This window comes from Mytilus edulis, chromosome 13 (assembly GCF_963676685.1).
Source record: "Mytilus edulis chromosome 13, xbMytEdul2.2, whole genome shotgun sequence".
Taxonomy (NCBI): Eukaryota; Metazoa; Mollusca; class Bivalvia; order Mytilida; family Mytilidae; genus Mytilus; species Mytilus edulis.
The window spans coordinates 6,813,704-6,839,083 of NC_092356.1; the positions used below are offsets into that span (position 1 = coordinate 6,813,704).

At 32.6% G+C, this 25,380-nt stretch overlaps 1 protein-coding gene across 1 annotated transcript in view; it reads left to right on the top strand.

Moving 5' to 3' along the window:
• The window catches only part of LOC139501999 (uncharacterized), a 60,414-nt gene that overhangs the window by 12,570 nt on the left and 22,464 nt on the right, over positions 1-25,380 (top strand). The window contains exons 15-37 of the mRNA XM_071291319.1: positions 506-548; positions 841-1,004; positions 1,869-2,039; positions 3,371-3,586; positions 4,550-4,592; positions 5,280-5,446; positions 5,712-5,891; positions 6,340-6,558; positions 7,350-7,392; positions 8,790-8,950; positions 11,645-11,821; positions 12,917-13,129; positions 13,568-13,610; positions 14,746-14,921; positions 15,516-15,596; positions 16,259-16,543; positions 17,662-17,883; positions 18,628-18,982; positions 19,349-19,451; positions 20,672-20,828; positions 22,582-22,802; positions 23,565-23,724; positions 24,528-24,753. Of these exons, the coding sequence (XP_071147420.1) occupies positions 506-548; positions 841-1,004; positions 1,869-2,039; positions 3,371-3,586; positions 4,550-4,592; positions 5,280-5,446; positions 5,712-5,891; positions 6,340-6,558; positions 7,350-7,392; positions 8,790-8,950; positions 11,645-11,821; positions 12,917-13,129; positions 13,568-13,610; positions 14,746-14,921; positions 15,516-15,596; positions 16,259-16,543; positions 17,662-17,883; positions 18,628-18,982; positions 19,349-19,451; positions 20,672-20,828; positions 22,582-22,802; positions 23,565-23,724; positions 24,528-24,753 (3,826 nt within the window). The remainder of the gene's footprint in view (positions 1-505; positions 549-840; positions 1,005-1,868; positions 2,040-3,370; positions 3,587-4,549; positions 4,593-5,279; positions 5,447-5,711; positions 5,892-6,339; positions 6,559-7,349; positions 7,393-8,789; positions 8,951-11,644; positions 11,822-12,916; positions 13,130-13,567; positions 13,611-14,745; positions 14,922-15,515; positions 15,597-16,258; positions 16,544-17,661; positions 17,884-18,627; positions 18,983-19,348; positions 19,452-20,671; positions 20,829-22,581; positions 22,803-23,564; positions 23,725-24,527; positions 24,754-25,380) is intronic.

A 25,380-nucleotide genomic window follows, 5' to 3' on the forward strand; every position in this document is an offset into this window, starting at 1 on the left:
ACTTGTTGGTTTTGGTAGATATCTTTTTAACCGCCAAAGTTTAGATAAGTAAAGATGAAAAATAAAAATCTCTTGTCAAATTTGATTGCCCTTTTATCAAATTACATTGTTGATATAAGGGAAATGTATACTTTATTTAAGGAATGACTGTAATGTTTTTTCTGTCTATGAAGAAATAACATAACAAATTTGGTGCACACTGAATAACGCGCGTAGCTGGTTATTTAACAGTGTGCACCACATTTTTTATGTTATTTCGAATAGACTGACAAAATATTACAGTCATTTCTTATAATTTAATTCTAAATTCCATTTTAAAGCGGAGAAAACAATGAAAAAACGTTGATGACGTCACGGTCACATGACTAAATTATGTCTATGGGCTGATAAAACAAATAACGTCAGCCAATCAGAAGACCCGTTACATCCAAAATTAAATTATGAATGATTGTATTTGAAAGATCATGATGAAATATTTATAATAATGGCTGAATTTATTTTTAAGGTGAACAACTGCAGTTTTCTTTAGGAGGTGTTGTTAACATTGTGTAAGTATTCTTTTATAAATTATTGATACTTTTAAAAAAATATAGAAAATTGTGTCTTTTCTAATGTTTAAATCATCAGACAATATTTATTTTAGGTCTGTTGATAAAGTAATATGTCAATGTACAGATTTACATTCAGTAGGACTGAAAATTTATTTAGTTGCTAAATCCGAAAAACAAAAACTGAATTTACAAAACAAAAATAACAGAAACTTACAGAATGGCTTATAAAACAAAAATGTTTTTTATCAATTTATATTTGACATATTTGTTATATTACTAATTATTTCAGGTTTTCGGTGTATGATTTAGCAGCATCTAACTACTATCTGATGTCAATGAACATTACAATCTGTACAGAAAGTATGGCACCTTGTGAGCAGACGTTCATTGTGCTGGATAATGTCCTATTACCAAAAAGACAGTGTACATGGAATGCCACTTTTGTGAATCCAAGTATGTTTACCTTATAACATAGAAAAACTCTTTTGAACAAAATATTGTAAAGTGGAGAAAAAAATATCAGATTAATGCATAAGAAACAATTTGACACTTATAAAAAAAATTTACTTCCATTTCCTTTTTTTATGTGAATGTGGGAGATGTAACATAAGACAAACATCGGGGTAAAAATTGTTTATTTGGTGTTTTTTTGCATGTGCTCTATATTTGTGGGTCTAAAAACTAACTGAATATTGCCTTTAATCTAGTATTTTTCATGAAAGGTCTTTCCTATGACATCTGAACTGTATTCATTGGCGTTAATGGGTAAGAAAATAGCAGTTTTAATTTTTTTATTACCTGAGCTTTAAAACAGAATGTAAGTCTTGTATATTAAATCAAAAGTTCAAATTTCAGTAAAAAGCTCAGGTAAATAAGATCCATATTGCACCTTTATACAAAGTTGATCCATTATTTTCAAATTGATGATATGATTAATTATTGGTACTGTGGATTCATTAATTTCTGTGGATTCATTAATTTTCGTGGATACCAATTTTCGTGGATTAAGGAGAACTTACATGTTCGTTAATATCTAATTTCGTGGTTTTGCTGAAGTCTGCATAAAAGGCTATAAAAAATTTGTTATTTGTTGAACATTTAATTTCGTGGTTTATCTGTACCCACGAAATCCACGAAAATTGGTATCCAACGAATAATAGTGAATTCACAGTATTGATTAATATATACTGTTCTCATATTGTGTTATTCTGTTTTATGATCACTTTGTCTGTCTGTTTGTCCTTTGTGTCAAAGAACAGGTTTTGGAATGATAACTCCAAAAAATTGATATTGAACTTTCAAGTGTTGTATTTTTAGCATTTTCTCTAACTAAATGGATGATAAAGAATGGTGTGACAGCACCGTTACCAGACTTTGCTATAGCCATATTGCTGGATGATCTTGCAGTGTCACCCTGTCTTTTATCAAGTTCCTGTGACCGAGGGAGAAGTCCTTATAATAAAGAAGTTACAGACGGATGGAGAAATGGCAAGTCCCTATTAATTTTGGTATATAGAGTGATTTTGGTATTAAAAGGGGATAAAATTTAGGTATTATCTTAAAACCCAGCATGAAGATTTTTGGGATCATGTATACTTAAATTTTGAAACCTGTGGATTTATTAAAGTGCATTTTTAGTACTTTTTATGCTCCTGCCGTAGGGGAGGGGGCAATAATTTTTACCCTTGTCTGTACGTACATCCTAAAGGTGGTTTCCATTCTCTAACTTTAATTTGCTTCAACCAAATGTTTGAAACTAATACAAAATGCTTATTACAACAAAACACAGATATAGTTTTAGTTATGGTGGCGTCACTTTTACCTTTCTAGAGTTATTACCCTTTACAATTAAAAAAATGCTGAATTTTTGTTTATGTTCCTTTACTTTAGTTTGCCTCACCCAAATGTTATTAAACTTAAACATAATGCTTATTACCACAAAATACAGATCAAGTTTGATGGTGTCGCTTAAAAAACGTTCTAAAGATTTGCCCCTTTAGGTGTAATACCACCATTGATTTTTCCCTATTAGTCTTTGTTAAATTGGCACTTTTAAAAAAATCGTACAGTATTTACCTTTATTTCAACCAAAGAAATACTTTGCATGTGTAAAGTTCAATCCTTTCCAGTGATACAGTGAAAATTTCACACTACATTTCATTGCATATAAGAAAGTAACCACCGCCGAGGGTAGACAACCCAATTTTTACACTGTTATTTACTGGTTACCTGCTTTGGTAACTATGTAACCTTAACGTTCCAAAATATTTTATAAGACCATCAAATAAAAAAAGAATGATGCTTTCAGACACCCAACATACATATTTACGACTCAGAAAAATTTAAGTGCATTGAAATGCAGGGTTAATTTTCTACAACTGTCAAATTCAAGGGAATATTTTTTAGGCCTACTTTCGTATGCAACCGGATGTGACGTACCATGATTTGGTGGTATTACACCTAAACAAATGGAAAAATAGGAATCTAATATCTGTTATAAAAATATCAATGATGTAGTTGTAAAAAGTATTTTATAAAATTGGAGTTATCTTCCTTAGTTCATAATTGAAGTCCATCAACTACAACCAATGCTTCATACAATGCAATGTTCACTGAAAAAATGTAAACAATCTTTACACTTAGGTGCTTATAAGCACTTCGATTAATCATCTTCAGTTTTGTCCCTTTATAACTTTATATGATATACAAGCAGGAGCATCATCTGTGTCCCATGGACACATTCACCATTTATTTTCTTTAACATCTACATAAAATTGTAAATGTGGAGACTGATACAATCCTTTGTCATGCATTTTCAGTTTGCCATGATGATCTGAATGTGACCTTGACACCTATAGCTGAAGACGACCATGTGACTTGTATATTTAACTGTTACACTTCAACTTGTTGTTATGAGGTGGATGGTATTGGTCGTAGCATCATGTCCAGTGTAACAATAAACACTTGTAAATCAGAGATGAGACTGACAATAGAGAGAATAACACAGACAGTATCACTGCAAGATTACAGCTTTGGTAAGTTCTTAATATTTTGTTGACCCACTAGATGATGATGGTGTGTTCTGTTTGTGTCAAGATGTTCAGAGCTTCTTAAGGTGACTTTTTGTGTCAAGATACTCAGAGCTTCTTAAGGTGACTGCTTGTGTCAAGATGCTCCTAGCTTCTTAAGGTGACTGCTTGTGTCAAGATGCTCAGAGCTTCTTAAGGTGAATGCTTGTGTCAAAATGCATAGAGCTTCTTAAAGTGAATGCTTGTGTCGAGATGCTCAGAGCTTCTTAAGGTGACTTTGTGTCAAGATGCTCAGCTTCTTAAGGTGACTGTTTGTGCCAAGATGCTCAGAGTTTCTTATAAAGATGACTGTTTGTGTCAAGATGCTCAGAGCTTCTTAAGGTGACTTTTTGTGTCAAGATACTTAGAGCTTCTTTAGGTGACTATTTGTGTCAAGATGCTCAGAATTTCTTATGGTGACTGTTTGTGTCAGGATGCTCAGAATTTCTTATGGTGACTGTTTGTGTCAAGATGCTCAGAATTTCTTATGGTGACTGTTTGTGTCAAGATGACAAACAGATCAATATGTTCATTTCATTTTAAGTAGGCTATAATGGTAGCAATTTCTTCATTTCTATAACCATATCGTAAACTTAGATATGTATGATGGCTCAGTTTGAAGCTAAGACGTTTTTAAATAAGGAGATGTGGTATGATTGCCAATGAGATAACTATCCACCAGAGTTAAATTGGTGAAGGTAAAATCAATTATAGGTCATCAATAAGAAAAACCCATCCTGTATTGTCATCTATAAAAAGCACTAACATGAAAATGTGAAACAATTTAAACAAGAAAAAAACTGCCTAATCTGTACAATACTATTAACGAAAAACATGAACCAATGACAAACACAGAACTTGGGACAAGAACATAAAACGTGTCGGGTTAAACATATGTGTGAGCTCACAACCTTTTCTTTCCTCTTTTAGGTTCAGCAGCCAGATTTTCATTGTTCGGTGTCTTTAGGATAGAGTAAGTATAATGTAATTCATTTGAACATTGTTTTTGAGTAAAGATTGCATCAAATGCAATCAATCCCTATGGTTCTGATTTGATATCTTAATCTTCAAAGGTTTATCACTACTTTTGAGATAGATACACAAAATAAAGTGCATTGATTATAACATCTTAAACATCTTATCCATGAACATGTGTCAAAGAAACATTTGCTAAGATATTTAACTTACCAAATGATGTTGTCAAGAAAATTACTTTTGCCAGGTGTATGAATCTAATATCTGTTCTAAAAATATCAATGATGTAATTGTTAAAGTCATCTTTAACAATTAGAGTAATCTACCTTTGTCCAGAATTGTAGTTGACTCAACTACATGCAACCAATGCAATATATAAAAAGTAAAATCACAAAAATACTGAACTTAGAGGAAGATCAATTGGGAAAGTCCATAATCACATGGCAAAATCAAATAACAAAACACATCAAAAACGAATGGACAAGAACTGTCATATTCCTGACTTGGTACAGGCATTTTCAAAGGTAGATTTTACTTACACTAAAAAATATTTTTTTACAGATTATTAGTAAATGTACAACAATGTCATATATCATATACATCAAATGATAAATTGAATAATCATACATTTAGGGATCAAAGAGAAATATAAAATGATATCACATATGTTTTGGTTTTTTTTAAGTTATACAATCTACGACCTTGAGTCAGAACACAACTATCTGATTTACATGACCTTGAGTACATGCTTTGAATACAGTGGAACCTGTATGTTTACAACAACCATCTTTAATGGATTTAAACTTCCAAAAGAGATCTGTACATCAGGGACAACAAGACTAGATACAGCATGTTAGTATATGATGTCAAAGTACAGTGAAACAGTGAAACACTCAGGAATGAATATTTTTTTCAGAGTAGATTTGCAATTATTTTGATTTTATTTGAACTATGCAAATTAAAAAAGAATCCTCTTAATTTTTACCCCAAAAAAATGAAGTTCATATGTCAGCCAGTGTTCTTGCAATTTATTTTATCAATATCTGTTCAATTTTAAGCAATCTATGGATTTTAATTGCTGATTTGATATTGATAAAAAAAAAAAAATATTTTTCAGTTGACTTTGATACATGGCTGGCATCTAAAGATTTACCTAGTTCAACCATCCCTCTCCCAGAATGGGCTGCCACTCAGCTTGTAGAGGAACTGGGTGTGGCTAAGTATGTATCAACAACAACGTGCTACGATCTAAAATCTCCATTTATTGAAGCCGATGCAGTAAATGGATGGAAAAACGGTAAGAAAAATTTATATTTGGTTATTTGAAAATTCCATAATTCTTATCACAAGTTATTTTTTGATACCTATGTTATGTGAGTGTAATACATGGTAATAAGAATGACAATTTTTGTATTCTACAGAAGAACTTTAATACTGTGGATTCATTTATTTCCTTTCAGATTTTTGAATTTATGGTTTTGTCAATGTCTGTAGAGAACCTGAAAGAAAATTTATAATCTGTTAAACGTTTACATTTGTGGTTCACCTGGCCTGTACCCACCAAAACCACAAAAATTGATGTCTAACCAATAATAATGAATCCAAGTTATGTAAAAATAAGTTCACTTCTTTTATCCTTGTTTCACTGATGTGTGATCATAATAATATAAAAACACTTTCATTTTAGAAGATCTCTGTAAATTTAGTTTTAGACTTTATAGGTAAATATTTTTCATTTGTTTCAGATTGTGTCAATGTTACCAACACCCACGTCTTTGATTCTGGTACCTCCCGACTTGTGTGTAGTATACCAGTAGGATGTAATGGCGCCACCTGTTGTATGGATATACCTAGATTAAACAGATCGTTGGAGGTGTCAATGCTGATAGAACCATGCACCAACAAATTGTTGCTGAAGATCGACAAAATGGAGAATGATCTTCTGCTTTCTGATGTCACATTTGGTAATGGCGTATTTCAATGAAGAATGATTCCCCACCACAATACAGAGTCGGGGACAATTGAATTCTGAATATCTCTGCATTTTCAGTGCAATCTTGATTGGGAATCATGGCTATATTTTTGTCTCGATTTTTATGAAATGAATGGTAATAGGAGACCCACACGTAGCCTCTGGCTGTTGGCAATCCTCTTTAAATAAATAAAGAATGGTAATGGTTCATTGCAAAAATGTCTCTGGCCAGTTTTATTCAAGAATTATGCTCATTTGAAATTTACTTTTGATGACAAATTGCACTGAATGTGATTTCACTTCCACATTACTTGTTTGATTTTTATGAAAATTAGGTAAAGGGGAACCTCATTGTGTTAAACTAGGTTGTGAAGAATATATTATATATTAGTGGAAATTATTTCACACTCCCATTGAAGGTGGTACCCAACACCTTCACTAAAATTAATTTGGCTCGTTCAATTTTGATAAAATTTTGACAAAGTATTTACTTTGACACTTTAACAAAAATATAAAATTTTCAAAAATTTTGAACCAACCGTTTTATCAGAAAAATTACACTGGTTATATAGCAGTTTGACAAACACTTATTTTGATCATTGAGAAGCTTAATATTCCCTTAACAACACAACGTAATTAAAACGTTTAGATGATTTTGCAGAGTTATCTCCCTGTAGTGTTAGGTACCACCTTAATACTAGCTTGATTTATCATCATCACTCACTCACTATAAAATGAACTGTTACTATGCATTGTCATAACATTCCTAATATTTATTTTCAGGTGTGCATTACAAATTCTCTCTGTATGGCATCATCAATATTGAGTAAGTTTTAGATTAAATACGGAAAGGTACACATTTTTATGTATTTGGTGGTAAAGTAAATAAAATTCAAATATCCTAGAAGTTAGTTACATCATTATTAGAATCGACCAATTAAAATTAGTAAAATAGGAAAATAACACATTATAATTTAATTTTGGATGTAACGCGTCTTCTGATTGGCTGACATTATTTTGTTATGAGCCCATAGACATAATTTAGTCATGTGACCGTGATGTCATCAACGTTTTTTCATGATTTTCTACAGTTTAAAATGGAATTTAGAATTAAATTATAAGAAATGACTAATATTTTTTCTGTCTATTCGAAATAACATAAAAAATGTGGTGCACACTGTTAAATAACGCGCTACGCGAGTTATTCAGTGTGCACCAAATTTTTTATGTTATTTCTTCATAGACAGAAAAAATATTACAGTCATTCCTTAAATAAATTTCATGACTATGAAGCGCTTTTCTAGATTAAACTTCATCAGGAAAGCTTAAAGCTGAATTATTTGGAGGCCAATAATGAATGACAACTTAAACAGTTCAAGAGCTATATGACAAAAAAAAGGACCTATTAAAGTCGTAAGAAACCTCATATTAAAAAAAATAATGCATATGTTTTTTTTATAACTCAATGGATAGTTTTCATTATAAAACTTATATAGTTTACATATACTTTTTTTCTGAAGAAAATTCTTTAATTGATTCATATTTAAAAGAAGTTTACTTTATTTTAATTGCTTCCATCGACATATTTTCCGTATTCAATGTGACCCCAGTGTGACCCATCTCGTAAAAATCTGGTGATCGCAATACGCATGGATGTCCTTATAATAAACTATTATCTGAATTTACGTGCTTTTTTGTTGATTTTTTTGTCGATTGTTGACAAACAGGTGACAATCGTTCAACTTCAGTTTCAAAACACGACCTTTAATTACCTGCCATATTTTCACAACAACACTGACCGATTGAAAAAAAAAAAGACGATTATACGAAATTTACATGAAAAAAATGATAAATTTGTGCACAGAAGACTAAGTTTATGATGTTAGTATGCATTGGTTCAAGAATTGGAAGAACATCATTTTTCACCGGTCACTCGTTTCTTATGACTCCAAGACAATAGCCAAATTTATCTAATGTGAACTTTGCCAGAAGAAGTTGAAACCTGAGTTTCTTTATAATTTCAAAGTTTACAATCTTAACAGACAATTTTAGAAAAGTTTGTGTTGAATCGTACACTATATTGGAAATACTTACTACTGAGCTGATGATACCCTCAGATACAGATAGTCCACCAGCAGAGGTATCCACCCAAAGCAAAGTTTGCGGGTTTTTTCAGCAAGTCAACATAGTTAATTTTTGATGAAGTATTTTTATTCATTCCAGATATACTATAAGAGAAGTAGATTTTGAGGATCAGTATGAGGTCAATATGACCTTGACTGTGTGTTTTGATTCTACAACATGTGAAATAGAACATCCTGTATTCATCAACACAATACTTATAAAGGAAGTTTGTAACTGGACATCAGAATTCAAAACTCCTGGTAAGGGCTATTCCAGAAAAAATTATCCAGGGGGGGTGGAACGCCACTTATTTTTTGACCCCCCACCTATGGAAAAGATTAAAAAAATACACCCCCACCTAGAACATGTATTTTCTTCCAAGACCCCCTACCTAGAGAAAAAAAATAAAAGTTAGCTAGTTTTTTAAAGTATACAAAAATGTTGCATCCTGTCAAATAAATGTAAAATTTGTTGGTTTATCTATTTCAGTGCAGAATATTGGAGTCTTTTCATTTGAGATTGCATTAAAAGTCATTTTGAAGCAACAGTACATGAATTATAGTTTAGTAGGACTGAAGAATTCCTGCACCCCTGTATTTCAAATGAACCATTCATGGAAAGAGATATATAAAAAAATGGACTACTCCTGTCCAGAAGCATTTTTTTAAAACTTTGTAATTTTTGTTTAAAATGGTTTTATTAAAATTTTCATGATATTTTTTTTTATAAATAAAGTCTTGTGATGAGAATTTCTCAGTCTGATGTTGCATTTATCAAATTGGGGTTTGTCTGCTCTGCCAAGCAACATGGGTTTTGGTCTATTGTTGGCGACTGCTAGTCTTTTTCTGGATTTTTTGTATATGCTGTTTTGTTTGGAATGTTGTCTCCTGGACATTTATTCCACATTACAGTATTCTCCATCTTACAGTTCATGTGTAGTATTGCCTTTATATGTTCATGTGCATATTTTTTTTTTGTATTTAAAATTGTGTAAATAAACAATTTAATTTATACTCTTTTCCATTTGAATGCTGCTGATGATCCATATCTCGTTAGGTACACATGTTATTTATGTGTATTTGTCTGACAATCATGAATCATTCTGACTCAAAAAGTCTGATCCTATGTCAACTGTTGACCCAATTGAGACCCACTTACAGGTGTATGACAAAGCTGTTATCTAACATATCTAATGTCTGATAAAAATCTTACCATGTGTACCTAGCTATGTTGCTATTAAAATATAAAATGAAACATGTAACAATGTTATGGAGCAGCAGACGACAGATGCAACGACGGCAATAGCTCACAGTGACCTAAAAAGGGGGGTGCGATTTTAATTATGGCCCATTTTATTTTTAAAACTGTCAATAACATTTTCAGGTACGACATATTCTTCAGGTGGGGAAACTGGTTGGCACCAACCATTTGATGTTTCAGAGTTTGGGCCTGGGAGTTCAGTTTGAGCCATAAAATATTTTTGGTAGGCACAATGTAATTCTTTTTTTATTTTTTGTATTTCTTATATACATTTTCAATAGGCAAATGTTGAGGAAGATGATATACTCTCCTGTGTAACAAGGCCATATTTTCCGCAAAAATTAGGCCATTTTTGTCCTTCAATACCACCCACAGGGGCTTGTTACAATTGCCGGGTTTACTATCCATACAAACCCCTAAAAAAACACAAGGGAGGAAGCTAATTTGCGACAATGCTTCAAATTATTGTTGTAAAATTTTTCTAAGACTTTCACTTACTTTGTGACCTGAAAAAATATGTTCCCACTTGAATTATCTCTCCAATGACATATATTTGTTACCTTAAGTAATCTGTATTACTATAGTAATCCTTAAAACAAACTCGACATTTTTGAAATAGAACGAATCGAGGCCCTACATTTGAAAATGAAAGTACTAAAGCGACACCTACCGGAAAATATATTTTCGGCTCTCTCAGGAATTTACCTTAATATGAGGACGAAAGACAGTATGTTCCAAATAATTCCCGCCACTTTTTACATTATTGAAATAAAAAAATACCGTAGATTTCCGAAAAAGCATAACATTTATGGTAAACACCCAAGAGTGCCGAAAATTTATGTTCCGATAGGTGTCGCTTAAGTACTTTCATTTTCAAAAAAAAAAATCTTCATGCTTCTGGCTCGTCGCGTTTGACAAGTACACAAACGGAAGCTTAAAATTCGTGGTCTGCCAACTTTATTTACATTCGGACGACCTTTCAGGAGAATCATCCTTCATAACAGGGGGAACAATATGTTTAACCTATCATTCAGAAACCCCCCACCAACAGAAATGAATTTAAATCGGGACCACCACCCTCCAGAATACAATTATGTTGATAACCCCCCACCTATGGAAAAAAATATCGTCGGCGTTCCGCCCCTCCTAGGTAAATTTTACTGGAATAGCCCTAAGAACAATTTTGATTATTTTTACCTTTTAATAACTCTTTAAGGATTTTTGTTAGACTACAAGAACCAATAAAATAACCAACTAGTAGAAAGGCAATGATCTTTTAAAGACGTAGTGATAGCAGATATGAAAGATTTACAGTTTTATCTGCTCTTTCAATGTATATATGAGGTATATGATTAGTAAACGGTTAATCCCCTGACAGTTCTTCTCCATATGTCTCCATATGTAACAGTTACCACCAGTTGATACACGTCTAAGTTCAATAGTGTTTCTAATGTACTGTTATTATTAGGTTGCAATTGTGAAAAGATATGGACAGAAAATGACTCGAGTGGTACAAACATTTTATTTTAAAAAAAAAATTGGGGGGGGGGGGGGGGCGGGAGGTAGCGGATCTTATTAGACGATACAATCCTCAGGTGTATTTTCTGGTACGTGCTCAACTGTTTTTTTTTGTAATTTTTCTAAAACTTTATTTTGTATTCCTTTATTAGATTGAAACATTTTATCAATTTCAGATTTTTCCATGAGTTTGTGGTTGTCTGATAGAAATTTAACCATGACCTCTGACCTTAATGACATAAATGCAGATGAACTGTTACAAGATTTGGGACTGACAGATTTCATGGGCAGTACCAGTTTATGTGACCATGGAATTTCACCTTTTAATACTCTAACAAATGGATGGAATAATGGTATGTTCTAATGTTGTCGTATTATATAAAAATGATTACTGTGGATTCATTATTTCTCATAGGATACCAATTACTCATAGGATACAAATTACTCATAGGTTACCAATTACTCGTAGGATACCAATTTTTGTTGATTTTTTGGTTACACAAGAACTACTTATTTAAATCTTCAAGGAAGTACTATTGTTTTCTACAGGCTTGTATGCAGACCTTAGTAGAACCATAAAATCTAGTATCTACAAAGTTACCTCAATTCACAAATTTTGATACCCACAGAAATTAATGAAAACACAGTATCACTCTGATAAATAGAGAATATAATATGGCTTTTTTAATATCGCATCCGTATCAACTCGAGACACCTATATAATCCCAAGAGCTCTGCTCGAGGGATTATATTGGTTGAGGGTTGAAACGGTGTGTGATATTGAAAAAGCCATATCATATACACTTTATTATATACATATAGCCTCAAGTAGATGTCTTTTTATGTGACATACAGATACAGATAAGGAGGTTTGAAATGATGTCATACAGATTATAGGTTTGACATGACGTCATACAGATTAGGGATTTGAAAACCTTTGCAACAGTGACTGCAATCGATGACGTGACGTCATACAGATTAAAGGTGTGATAAAGCTTTAGCAACCATGTGGATATCGATATCATCACTGGTGGCTATACAGCACGCTTGCCATTGATTGTATTACACATACCATTTATCTGTATTTACTACTAAGTATATAATAAAAGACTTTATTGTTATACTGTTTGCCTATATCACTCTGCTCAGTTGCTCAATAATTCTTGTATTACAGCTTTGAGACATGAGTAGACAATATCAGCAATGTCACAATGTTTAAAAAGAATTTATCAGCAATGTCACTTTGGTCAAACATTACACTGAACTGATATTTTTTTGCAAAATAGAATATACCTTTTAAAACATTTTAAATCTCATTGAAATAATAATATTTACATGCATCAGGAAAAGAGTTATGTAAATTGTTTGGATACCATCACTTGCATCAAAGAAATAAATATAATATTTGAAGAAATAAGTTATATGTTTTTTTGTCATTTTTTTAATAGAATGCACCACGCCAGGGATTGTACTTTCAAGTATCTCCCACCCAGCAGCTTGTCATGCCAATTCTGATTGTAACAGATTCTCCTGCTGTATTGAAGTTGGCATTCTGAAGAGGTCATTGTTTGCAGCAGTGTATCTTAATCCCTGCAGATATAACCTACAAGTGCAACTAGAACAGCTGACCATTGATGTGGACCTCTTTACATATACTTGGGGTAAGTAATATGCTTCATTTGTCTCACAAATTTGTATTGAAGTGTTAAAATTACAGAATAGGCCTTGGGGTCATAAAACTTTCAAGTACAATTATTGTGCTCAAGACTCGGAAATTAACCAATCTAATGGATTTATATTTTTTAGCAAAATTTTGTACTCAAGAGTACTGAGTAAAAGGTGTTAAGACCTAGCGAGGTGCCAGACTATCAAAATTTACCTAGGCGAATAGATTTGTGAGAACACTGAGTAAATTTTAGAAACTCAGCCTATAATATAGATTTTTAAAAATATGTTGATAATTTTTATTGAAATTTAGATTTTACTTTCAAAAAGTCCATGTCATGGAAAGCTTTGATTTTGACAATTTTAGCTAAGGAAATCTATTGCTTGCACAAATGAAGTATATTCAAATGTTGTTGTTTTTTTAATTTTTTCAGGAGAAAGGAAACAATACTTCTTGTATGGTGTCTTTAGATTAGAGTAAGTACCCATAAATTAAAACCTGTAATTATGCTTTCCTTTACTTCCTATATATATATATTGCGGTTTTTATCCAACGCAATCATAGGTTTGAACGTAGTTTTCAATTTAGACTCGTGTGTATATATATATAACCTCTATCCATTATGCTACTTTGGAGAACTAATATTTGAATGGTAGAGCCTTGACTCACTGTCCTAACGGTCAATTATAAGAACATATTTCAGATGAAAGAATGTGACTTAATTTTCTTCATCATTGAAAAAAGTTGAAAATTGCAAACAAATCGTTTTTTGGAATACAAAATTGTGGTTTCCCTTAGTTACAGATTAGGCAACGATAATTTCTGCTTTCATTTAAGAAATGAATAAATTGAATTATTACATTGGTTGCAATGAATTACATTGATTTCCCAGTTAGATAAAAACCGATAATTTCACATGTGAAATAAACGTGGTTATTTTACTCTCTGACGTTATACAACAATAAGCGTTGTCAAGACGTCAATAACGGTGGATCAAAACAAATTGTGAATGCGTAGAAAAAATATATAGTTCCTTACATGTTATACGTTAACTTTTTACAAAAAAGCCATTTGCCAATGTAATAAAAAGAATAACTAATTAAAGAATTCAAATATCGAAAAATATTCAACACGTGACCGAACAACACTGATAATTCGTGAATTAATGTTGTGTCGGTCACGCGTTGAATATTTTTCTCTATTTGAATTCTTCGATTTTATAATTATGTGTTATTTTGATATTTGATCTTTATGCTGCATCAGGGAATACAAAGAGATATTGTTTGGACTGAAACACCAAATTGTCTGGTTTATGAAAAATGGATAAGCTATAAAAGAGAGGCAAAGGATACCAGAGGGAAATTCATTCTCATAAGTCAGAAATAGACTGACCATGACCAAAAAAGAAAAAGACCAGAAGTAGACAAAACAGAAAAATGAAAACTATAGACTGTGCAACACAAACCCCACCAAAAACTAGGGGAATTGTCTCAGGTGCTCTCTAAGGGTAAGCAGATCCTGCTGCACATGTGGCACCGGTTTTATTGCTCATGTTAGTATACAGTAGTCCTTCTGATGTGTATCACTTGTTCTATATTGTCTTTTTATTAGGTTTATGATCAACCATGTAGCCACTGAGAGAGTTTATGTAGTGGATGTAAACATCAAAGTTTGTTTTGAAGCTGGGTCTGGTAGCTCATGCTACCAAGAGTTTACAGTACTAGAAGATACCAGAATACAGTATCCAAATTGTAGTACCAGTGGATTGGAATCGCTTCCCTTTGATGGTTAATAAATGTGTTAAATTATCAATATAATACTGAGAAAAAAAAACAATTAAATTTGGAAACTAGGAGAAATGTAAACAAATTGATCCCCTTGTAATTTCTAGCATGAAAAAATGGCAATTATTGCAAAGTTCAAAGTTTAGAATTATAGAGCAAAGATCCCATAATTTCCTGAAAGTCGGTGAATGAAATTCTGTCCTTTAAAGAAGTAACAAAAAGCAATTTTATATTTTAAAAACTATAAACATTGCTTAGTGAACTATCATGTGTTGAAATATAGATTATGTAACCCTGACACAGAGGCTGTGTTTGGACACATACCTTAGGGGCCCTATGGTACCTTTGGGTATGGTTTGATATTTTAAACCACCAACTTAAAAATGATAATGGCTGATATTTATTATTTAGTGACCACATTTGTCTTGTCATAAATTTGGGAATAATCGATTAATTGCAAAAGAATAGCATATGGTCTTCCTACAATTTTTGTCTTGTTTTGCCAGATGATAAAATTATAGTACACAACATCAGCAAACAATCTCAGGACAAAAAAAAACAACAGGTACAGTTACAACTTTTTATGACATTTTTCAGGTCTTAGTCTGGACTTTTGGGAACCAGAAGTTTGTTATTTCTTCAATGGAACTGTTTTACCAAGAATATTCTACATAGAAAGTAAGCTATATAGTATACACAATCCTATTTTCTATTATTATACTTATTAAACTAATAAGGAATGTTTCTGATTGCTTCAAATAATCATAGAAAGTACCTGTAAGCTATATATTACACACAATTCAGATTGGTTCAAATATGGATCCCATGAGGTTGACAATTGTTGGGATTTTTTTTGCACAATTTAAAAATTTCACTTATAGATTGTGATAATAAATTTTGTTAGTTGCTCAACATTTAGATTACCGTAGGTACTCGAATATAAGTCGATCCGCTTATAAGTCGGATGCCCTTTTCAGCTTTAAAATCTAAGGATTCAGTCTTGACCCTCCTATAAGTCGGTTTAATATGGGACTTTTTTTTGCAGCAAACAGTCACTGATCATCGGTAAAATCAAGAAATTAAATTGAATTTCATGCATTGAATGAATGTTTGTTTCTTTAAATGTGTACTTATAAGTAGGTACCCCTGTCTGGATTCTGAATTTTACTCCCAAACTTCCGACTTATAAGCGAGTACCTATGGTAGTGGTTTACTTGTCCTTACAAATTAAACTGAATCTACAGTAAAAGAGGAAATATTTCTATAATCATTTGATAGTTTCTGTTAATAATTGATTTCTGAATAGTCATTTTACATATTTACTATTTGTGTTCCCATAGCAACCACGGTAGACATATTTACAACAGAAGAAATGACAACAACAGCCCAGACAACCACACCAGAGATAACAACTACACCCATAATTACAACAACAACCATAACAACTGTTGCTACGACAATAATTGATGGGACCGATGTTACGGAAGGAAATATGACCGATTTTACTGATGCAAATATTACATACAAAACAGAGGCTATTGAAACAACAACCGTGGAGGAGACAACTGTTATTACAACAACAGAAGCAACGACAACCATCCTAACAACAACAGAAACTTTTGATTGTGAGTTTAGACAAGTAAAACTTTTATCACAAATTTTTAAATTGAATAGAATATCATTTTTTGGTAGTAAGACGAGTTATTATGTGTTTTCTTTCAGTCAAAGAATCTGTTGAATAATAAAAAAAAACTGATAATAAACCATACTTGACATTACATGAGACAACATCAAACATACATGACATTACACGAGACAACATCAAACATACTTGACATTATATGAGACAACATTAAACATACTTGACATTACACGAGACATCATCAAACATACTTGACATTACACGAGACAACATCAAACATACTTGACATTACATGAGACAACTTCAAACATACTTGACATTACACGAGACAACATCAAACATACTTGACATTACACAAGACAACATCAAACAGACTTGACATTACACGAGACAACATCAAACAGACTTGACATCACACGAGACAACATCAAACATACTTGACATTACACAAGACAACATCAAACATACTTGACATTACACAAGACAACATCAAACAGACTTGACATTACACGAGACAACATCAAACAGACTTGACATTACACAAGACAACATCAAACAGACTTGACATTACACAAGACAACATCAAACAGACTTGACATTACACGAGACAACATCAAACACTATCATCTGACAAAAAATAATGACACTGCAAGGAACAACATAAGCAAGTTAACATAAGACGTTTGACACCTCAATCAAACAGCAATATAACCACAAAAGTAAACAAGGGGTGTTATGGGGGGTATCTGCACTGAAAAGGCAAAATAAAATTGCCATTTTACGATGAACGAACAATAAAAAATTTTTTGCACGTTGATATTTTTAGATTTCACGAAACATGGTGAATAACGAACCTTTATCACAGCTGCACATGAAATAAAAATAGCTAAACCTGTTGCACAAAAAAAATTACCCCCTTCATTAACATCAGACATCTTATGACTGTATATTCGATGTCTCAATCAGACAGCAACCCAACTGCACAAGTTAACATTAGAAATAAAAATAACAATTTCTGTCATGCATTTGCCATTCAAATTGAAATACAACTGTAACGGTCTAGCTTGATGTTTAGATATAAATTATTTCCCTTCCTTTTAGATTGTATTAAACTAAACTTTACTGACCTTGGTGAGGAGAGCTGTGAAATGAAATATGACTGTACTGGTGTAGCGTGTTGTTTAGCTATAGACTATCTTCCTGGAGTTAGAAACACAGAAATCCGATTGGAAATTGATACATGTGGTGTTAATGACACTGTAGAAATGACATGGACTGTGGAACGCAAAACTGGAACAGAAACGTTTAATGGCCTTGCTATAGGTAACAACAGGCTCAACTTAATCATGAGAGTTATTCCCCCTGTAACACACATATAAATATATGGATGACATATTTTTTTTGACCTGCTTGTCAAATTTTTCTGTCGTCTATTGCAAAATGCTAAATTTTCATCAATCAATTTAAGAATTAAAAGAATGTGACAGATTTCTTATAACCGTGTGTAGTTATGCACATCCATATCTTTACTTAATCAGACTTGTTTTGGGGTATTATTTGTATTGAAAATATAATTTTACATGTAAAACATATGGGAAAAGAATAAGGAAGGGAGTATTTCTCAATGAGACAGCAACCTAACCACACAAGTTAACATACATCATCTTACATCTGTATATTTGACACTTCTTCAATTGGATATCCATCCTTTTTGGTTGCCACATTATAAAAACTTCATCACATGTGTTTACTTTTAAAATGATTTAAATTACCTTGTTAATATAGTTATAAATGTTTATTAAATAAAACAAAGGTAAAATTGTAAAAGGAAAGAGAACGTATATTTTCACTGTACACATCCATCTGATTATAAAACTTATATTATTAAAAACTGGATAAAACACATCAAGTACCTGTGAGCCATTGATACCTCAACTGAATGTTAACATCACAAAAGTCTTGTTAGAAATATTTTTATCCCATATTAGTTAATATCACAACAGTTCCTTTAAACATAATTTTATCTGATATTTATGCCTCATTGTACACCTGTATTGCCTATTTTAGGATCTACAAAACAGATAGATATATCCTCAGCCTTCCAGTTAAATGTGACCTTTGATGATGAACATTACAAATGGTTCTTCGTCTCTGTAGCTCTGAGAGCGTGTGAAGTATCTCCATTCCCAGGGGTCTGTCAAACGTTCCAGGTCCTTCAATCATCAGGGATTGCTAAAAATTGTCATGGATTACATTTCTCTGCTAGAAGAAGGAAAAGAGATACGAAAGACGTATCATTTAGAAGTAGGAATCTGATGTCTTTTGATGAAAGTGATATAGATAAAGATGGCACTATAGAAAAGTTAATATTTGAAGAGGTTGTTAGAAGACAGATCAGAATAGCAAAGAGATCCACAACAGAGTGAGTATTATTATACATATAAGTGACACCCACCCCCCATCCCCCGACCCCCTTCCCCTCTATGGGGGTTTCCAAGTAATCACATATTTGAAAATTGTTTGCCAATATAATCACATATTTTAATCATTAATTAATTTTTTTAAGCAAGATATTCAATAATGTGAATTTCATGAAAATAAGTCACTAGAGAACCCTCTTGGTATATGACATTGTTAACCAATCAGCACACTGGCACAAGTTACAGAAGATTTAGGGTGTGAATCAATGAGACAGAAACCTAGAAACAATAATTCAAAAAACAAAATATTTTTTTATGTATATAAATCTTTTTGTTGTCATTTCTCTATATTAATGCTTTACTTTCAGACCTGATGTAACCAATTTTAAAGAAGGCATTAAGATTTTATTGGACAGAAATGCTTCTAATGAAGAAATAGTTACATATGTTACCCAAGTCAGGAATTATGAGGTAAAGTTGCCTATTTCTCAAACTGTCTAAATTCAAAAAATTTAGCATACTTTTACTGTGGATTCATTATTATTGGTTGGATACCAATTTCTCTAATTCTTCGTCAATTTATCCCTTTCTGCACCCATTGTATAAAAAAAATTTAATCAACGTGTGGTTCCTTTGATCTCAGTTCTTCATTGGTTAAAATCTGATTGTGACGTCGATTTTTCTTGTTTTCCTCTGAATTTCCTATTTTGATGGCATAAAAAAGGCAACCATGCCTGATGATGTCACATAGAAAGAACACATCTTTTTGCAGAGCAGTCACAAAGAAGGAATAAGTTTGCCTGCGTATTGTTTGAAAATCATTAGAGAAACAGATTCCACCACCAAATCTTGTGTAATACGATACTTATCCACAAATTTGAAAATTTAACTGTCTCAAGTGGATAAATATCGTATTACACTGGATGCAGTGGTAGAATCTATATTTACGTGGATTTCTTGGGTACCGGTAAACCTCGAAGTTAAATGTTCAACAAATGACAAATTTTCTATAGGCTTGTAGGCAGACCTCGTCAAAATCACAAAATTAAATATCCATGAACATACAAGTTTTCCTTTATCCTTGAAAATTGGTACCTCCAAAAAAAATGAATCCACAGTATTTTTGTGATTTTTGAAGAATGGACAAAAATACAGATATATATGTATAAGATATCAGAATGAAAGTTATATTTGTGATACTCACCTAGTCACATTTTCGCATTGTTATAAACCTTGCAATAATTTCTAAATTTACAGTAATGTCTCAGTTTTAAAACATATAAAATACAATAATCATACCACTGAATGCTTAGACTGTAGGCGAAAGATTATTTTTCTCAACTCACCAAGTTGTTAAATCAAAAATTAAGCATAATGTTTCAGAAACTGGAGCTTCAACCATTGTTATTGTTTGTAATTAGGCCAGTTTAGCATGCTTAAGGGCAACCACTTATTGTTAGTCCATGATAATTTGTAGGCAACTGTTTTACCATTGGCATATTTCATTTAGGTAGAGAGTCTGGTTCTGTCTCTCAGTCATGGTCCATTAACTTTAAAACTTTTGCATAGTTAACATTTTACTCAGGCTAGACACATCACTGTGTCAACATTTTACTTTATATACTAATCTACCTCTCTTCCTCTGTCATTTGTTTAAAGTTGAATATAAAATGAATGTTATTTCTTTACAGCTTCAAAAGAGACTGAATAATTTACAGTCAGTTGACCTTGGAGATGGCGACAGAACTACAGGTCAAAGGGCAGCTCTTAAAGCTTTAGGGTCAAGCAATCCATTCTCTCTGTATACTAGTAGAGAGACTTTTGATGGAATGTCTAATACTCCAGGGGGTAAGTGCATTTATCTAATTGAATATTTTTTTTAAAGTGTTTATGTTTTATGGGAATGTCAACTCTAGGAAGAATTAAAAAGTTAGTACTGGCTGTTTTTACTAGGCAATAATTGAGTACCTGCCCCCCAAAAATATCTATAAAATGGAACACAAATATACACAGATTGTTATTTGTGTAATGCCAAATTGGTAATGTTATCTGAGACATATATTAATCATATAAAAAATTGCATTGATATATATTTTGGTTATTCCCCTTGGAAATTAAAAATTATCGTTAAAAGATGTGCAACATGGGGGACATTGGAACTGATGTTTTATTTGATATAAAGCAAAAGAAGATAGGGGGAAATGTTGTTTTTTTTTTTATTTAAGGAATGACTGTAATATTTTTTCTGACTGAAGAAATAACATAAAAAATTTGGTGCACACTGAATAAGGCGTGAAGCGGGTTATTTAACAGTGTGCACCACATTTTTTATGTTATTTCCAATAGACAGAAAAAATATTTCAGTCATTTCTTTTATTAACCGGATTTTTGTGACAAAAATGTCGGTTATTGATTTGGGGATGTACGGCGGGCGGCCGGGCGGGCGGTCGGGCAGTCGGGCGGGCGGGCGGGCGGCAATCAAATGTTGTCCGTGCATTAACTCATGAACCGTTCAACCAAAGCTTTTAAAATTTTAATATGTTGTTACTGACAACTAAATGAAGGTCAAGTTCAATAATGGCGATTTTGACTTTTACCGTTCAGGAGTTATGGTTCTTGAAAGATTGAAAAATGGAGTTGTCCGTGCATTTACGCATGAACTGTTCTACCAAAGCTTCCCAAATTTTAATATGTTGTTACTAATGAAAGAATGGAGGTCAAGTTTAATAATGACGAATTTGACTTTTACCGTTCAGGAGTTATGGTTCTTGAAAGATTGAAAAATGGAGTTTCCAGTCGTGTCCGTGCATTTATGCATGAACTGTTCTACCAAAGCTTCCGAAATTTTAATATGCTGTTACTGATGACAAAATGGAGGTCAAGTTCAATAATGACGATTTTGACTTTTACCGTTCAGGAGTTATGGTTCTTGAAAGATTGAAAAATGGTTTTTCCCGTCGTGTCCGTGCATTTTCTCATGAACCATTCAACCAAAGCTTTTGAAATTTTAATATGTTGTTACTGATGACAAAATAGAGGTCAAGTTCAATAATGACGATTTTGACTTTTACCGTTCAGGAGTTATGGTTCTTGAAAGATCGTAAAATGGCGTTTCCATTCAGGTTGTTGCATTTACTCATGAACCATTCAATCTAAGCTTTTCAAATTTTAATATGTTGATACTGATGACAAAATGGAGGTCAAATTTGATATTGACGATTTTCACTTTCACCATTCATCAGTAATGGTTCTTGTGATATTGCCAGGACACAAATAAATGTTAATAAATCCGGTTTGCTGTCGTTGTGACAGCCTCTTGTTTAATTCTAAATTCCATTTTAAACTGTAGAAAACCATTGGAAAACGTTGATGATGTCACAGTCACATGACTAAATTATGTCTATGGGATGATAACAAAATAACGTCAGCCAATCAGAAGACACGTTACATCCAAAATTAAATTATATATAAAAAACACTTTTACCAATGGTCAAAATATTTAAGGATGATGAGGTTTTATTATGAATTAAACAGTATCTTTCCCTATAACTTTTTCACTGTATATTATTCAATGATTCCTTCTCAATAACTTTATCTATAGATGAAGCCATATTTCTGATGATCAATAGCAGTGGATTACCAGAGAGCCAACAATCTTACGTGATTGGTCAAGGTTTATCAGTGAATGGTACTAAGCTCCTAGCTGTCAAGTTGGCTAACCTGACAATCACAGACCTCAGAAACATCATGGACATGAGACGCTTAGAACTGATGTCAGTGAAAGAACTACTAACAGACATCAGAGATCTGACTAAAGCACTGGTATGTATTGACACTAGAGAAGATTTCATATATAAGAAAAGAAGCCTAGGTCATGTGGTCTAGCATGTTTATCTACAGTATCACTAGCCTGTTAAGGTGGTACCTAACACTACAGGGAGATAACAATGTAAAATCAGCTAAACGTTTTAATAACGTTGTGTTGTTAAGGGAATATTAAGCTTTTCAATGATCAAAATAAGTGTTTGTCAAACTGCTATATAACCAGTGTATTTTTTCTGATAAAACGGTTGGTTCAAATTTTTTGAAATTTTTATATTTTTGTAAAAAGGGACAAAGTAAATACTTTGTCAAAATTTTAAGAAAATTAAACGAGCCAAATTAATTTCAGTTAAAGTGTTGGGTACCACCTTAACCCTAAGATTGTGAAGAATATATAGTAAACCAAAAACAAAATATTTTCACAGGTATTTTTGTCATATTTTGTGCTGTTTAAATGAAATGGTATATATATATAGTGACATATTTATATTTTTTAGATTTTCTAATATTTTTTGGTGTATTTGTGCAGTGATCGAATTTGATATATTCCTGACAATTAAATATTATTTTTGTACTTGTAAAAGTCTTGGTAATTGTTTGTTTTATGATATACAAATATCAATATAACCGAGATTTTAGGAAATCTTAATCCTATGCAAACTTATGAGTAATAATTGTTTGTTCTAGATTATGCTTATAGGTATAGGTATGAGCATGGGTCAGATATCCAAAAGTTACCAACATTTCATCTTTCTGTTTCAGTATTTTGATTTCTATGATGAACTCTCTAGTGAAGGAGATAATATATTCACCTCCTTAGATCTGACATTGACTGGTACCTTGGACTTCCCAAGACAAGATGTACAGGCCATGGAGTATTCCAAAGACTTCCTGCTTGGAGGACTGGTTCCCATGAAGTTTGGTAAGTGACACATTCCTAAGGTTGACATTCACCTACATTATAAGAATTAGACTATTTACCAGGTTTGTAATAGCATGAGCAACATGACGGGTGCCACATGTGATGCAGGATCTGCTTACCTTACTGAGATACCTGAATTGAAATCCTAGGTTTTGGTGGGCATGTTGTTTAGTCTTTATTCTTTAATTTTGTGTCTTGTGTACTATTGTTTGTGCTTTTGTTATTTTCTTTTGTAGCATGGCATTGTCGGTTTGTTTTTATGTCCCACCTACAATAGTAGAGGGGCATTATGTTTTCTGGTCTGTGCCTCCGTTCGTTCTTTCGTCCGTCTGTTCGTTCGTTCGTCGATCCGTCTGCCCCGCTTCAGGTTAAAGTTTTTGGTCAAGGTAGTTTTTGATGAAGTTGAAATCCAATCAACTTGAAACTTGGTACAAATGTTCTTTATGATATGATCTTTCTGATTAGAATTAGAGTTTAGAGTTTTTACCCCAAAATCACTGTCAACCAAACATAGAAAATGATAGTGCGAATGGGTCATCTGTGTACTGGGGACACATTCTTGTTTGTCTATGAGTTTGGATGTTCCTCTGGTACCTTTCACTCCTGTTTGCACATAGAATGACAATATCAAATCACTTCATCTGGTTTGGAGGGTGTAATATAAAAAAGAAAATGTAATATGATTCCCAACGAGACAACTCTTCACAAGGTACCTAACAACACAGAAATTAATCACTTATTATATATTTTTCAGATATTAACATTGGAGGGTATTATGGTATGAAGTTTACTGTATTTTTCAGATTTTAGCGTTGGTGGATACTATGGTATGAAGTTTTCTGTAGATGCCTCACTGTCGGGAATGACGGCCACTTCTGGTATACAGCCATTTGGTGGGGCCGTGGTGTCTGGGGAACTACAAGTAGGATATGCAATGTCTGCCGTCTTGAAACTAGAGGGACAGATTCTGGAACTGAAATTTCCAACTGTTGCAGAAATAACTTATAATAAGTTTCCATTGGATGTTGGGTAAATATTATACACTTTAACTAAATTATTAAGTTTATTTTCCCATTTGATATTTGATAAAGAGCGTTCTGTTTTGAATTTGCCTTGGAATTCAGACAGTTTTGTTATTCTTCTTTTTAGCTCACCTGGCCTAAAAGGCCATGTGAGCTTTTCTCATCACTTGGCGTCCGTCGTCGTCGTCGTCGTCGTCGTTAACAATTTTTCAAACATCTTCTCCTCTGAAACTACTGAATGGATTTGAATGAAACTATGATTGTAGATTATCCTGCACAAAGTGTGTGCTTAGATTTTTGATCCGTCAAAAAACATGGCCGCCGTTACTTAAAATAGAACATAGGGGTCAAATGCAGTTTTTGGCTTATATCTCCAAAACGGAAGCATTTAGAGCAAATCTGACATGGGGTAAAAATGTTCATTAGGTCAAGATCTATCAGCCCAGAAATTTTCAGATGAATCAAACAAACCATTGTTGGGTTGCTGCCACTTAATTGGTAATTTTAAGGAAATTTTGCAGTTTTTGGTCATTATCTTGAATATTATTATAGATAAAGATAAACTGTAAACAGCAAAAATGATCAGCAAAGTAAGATCTACAAATAGGTTAATATGACCAAAATTGTCAATTGA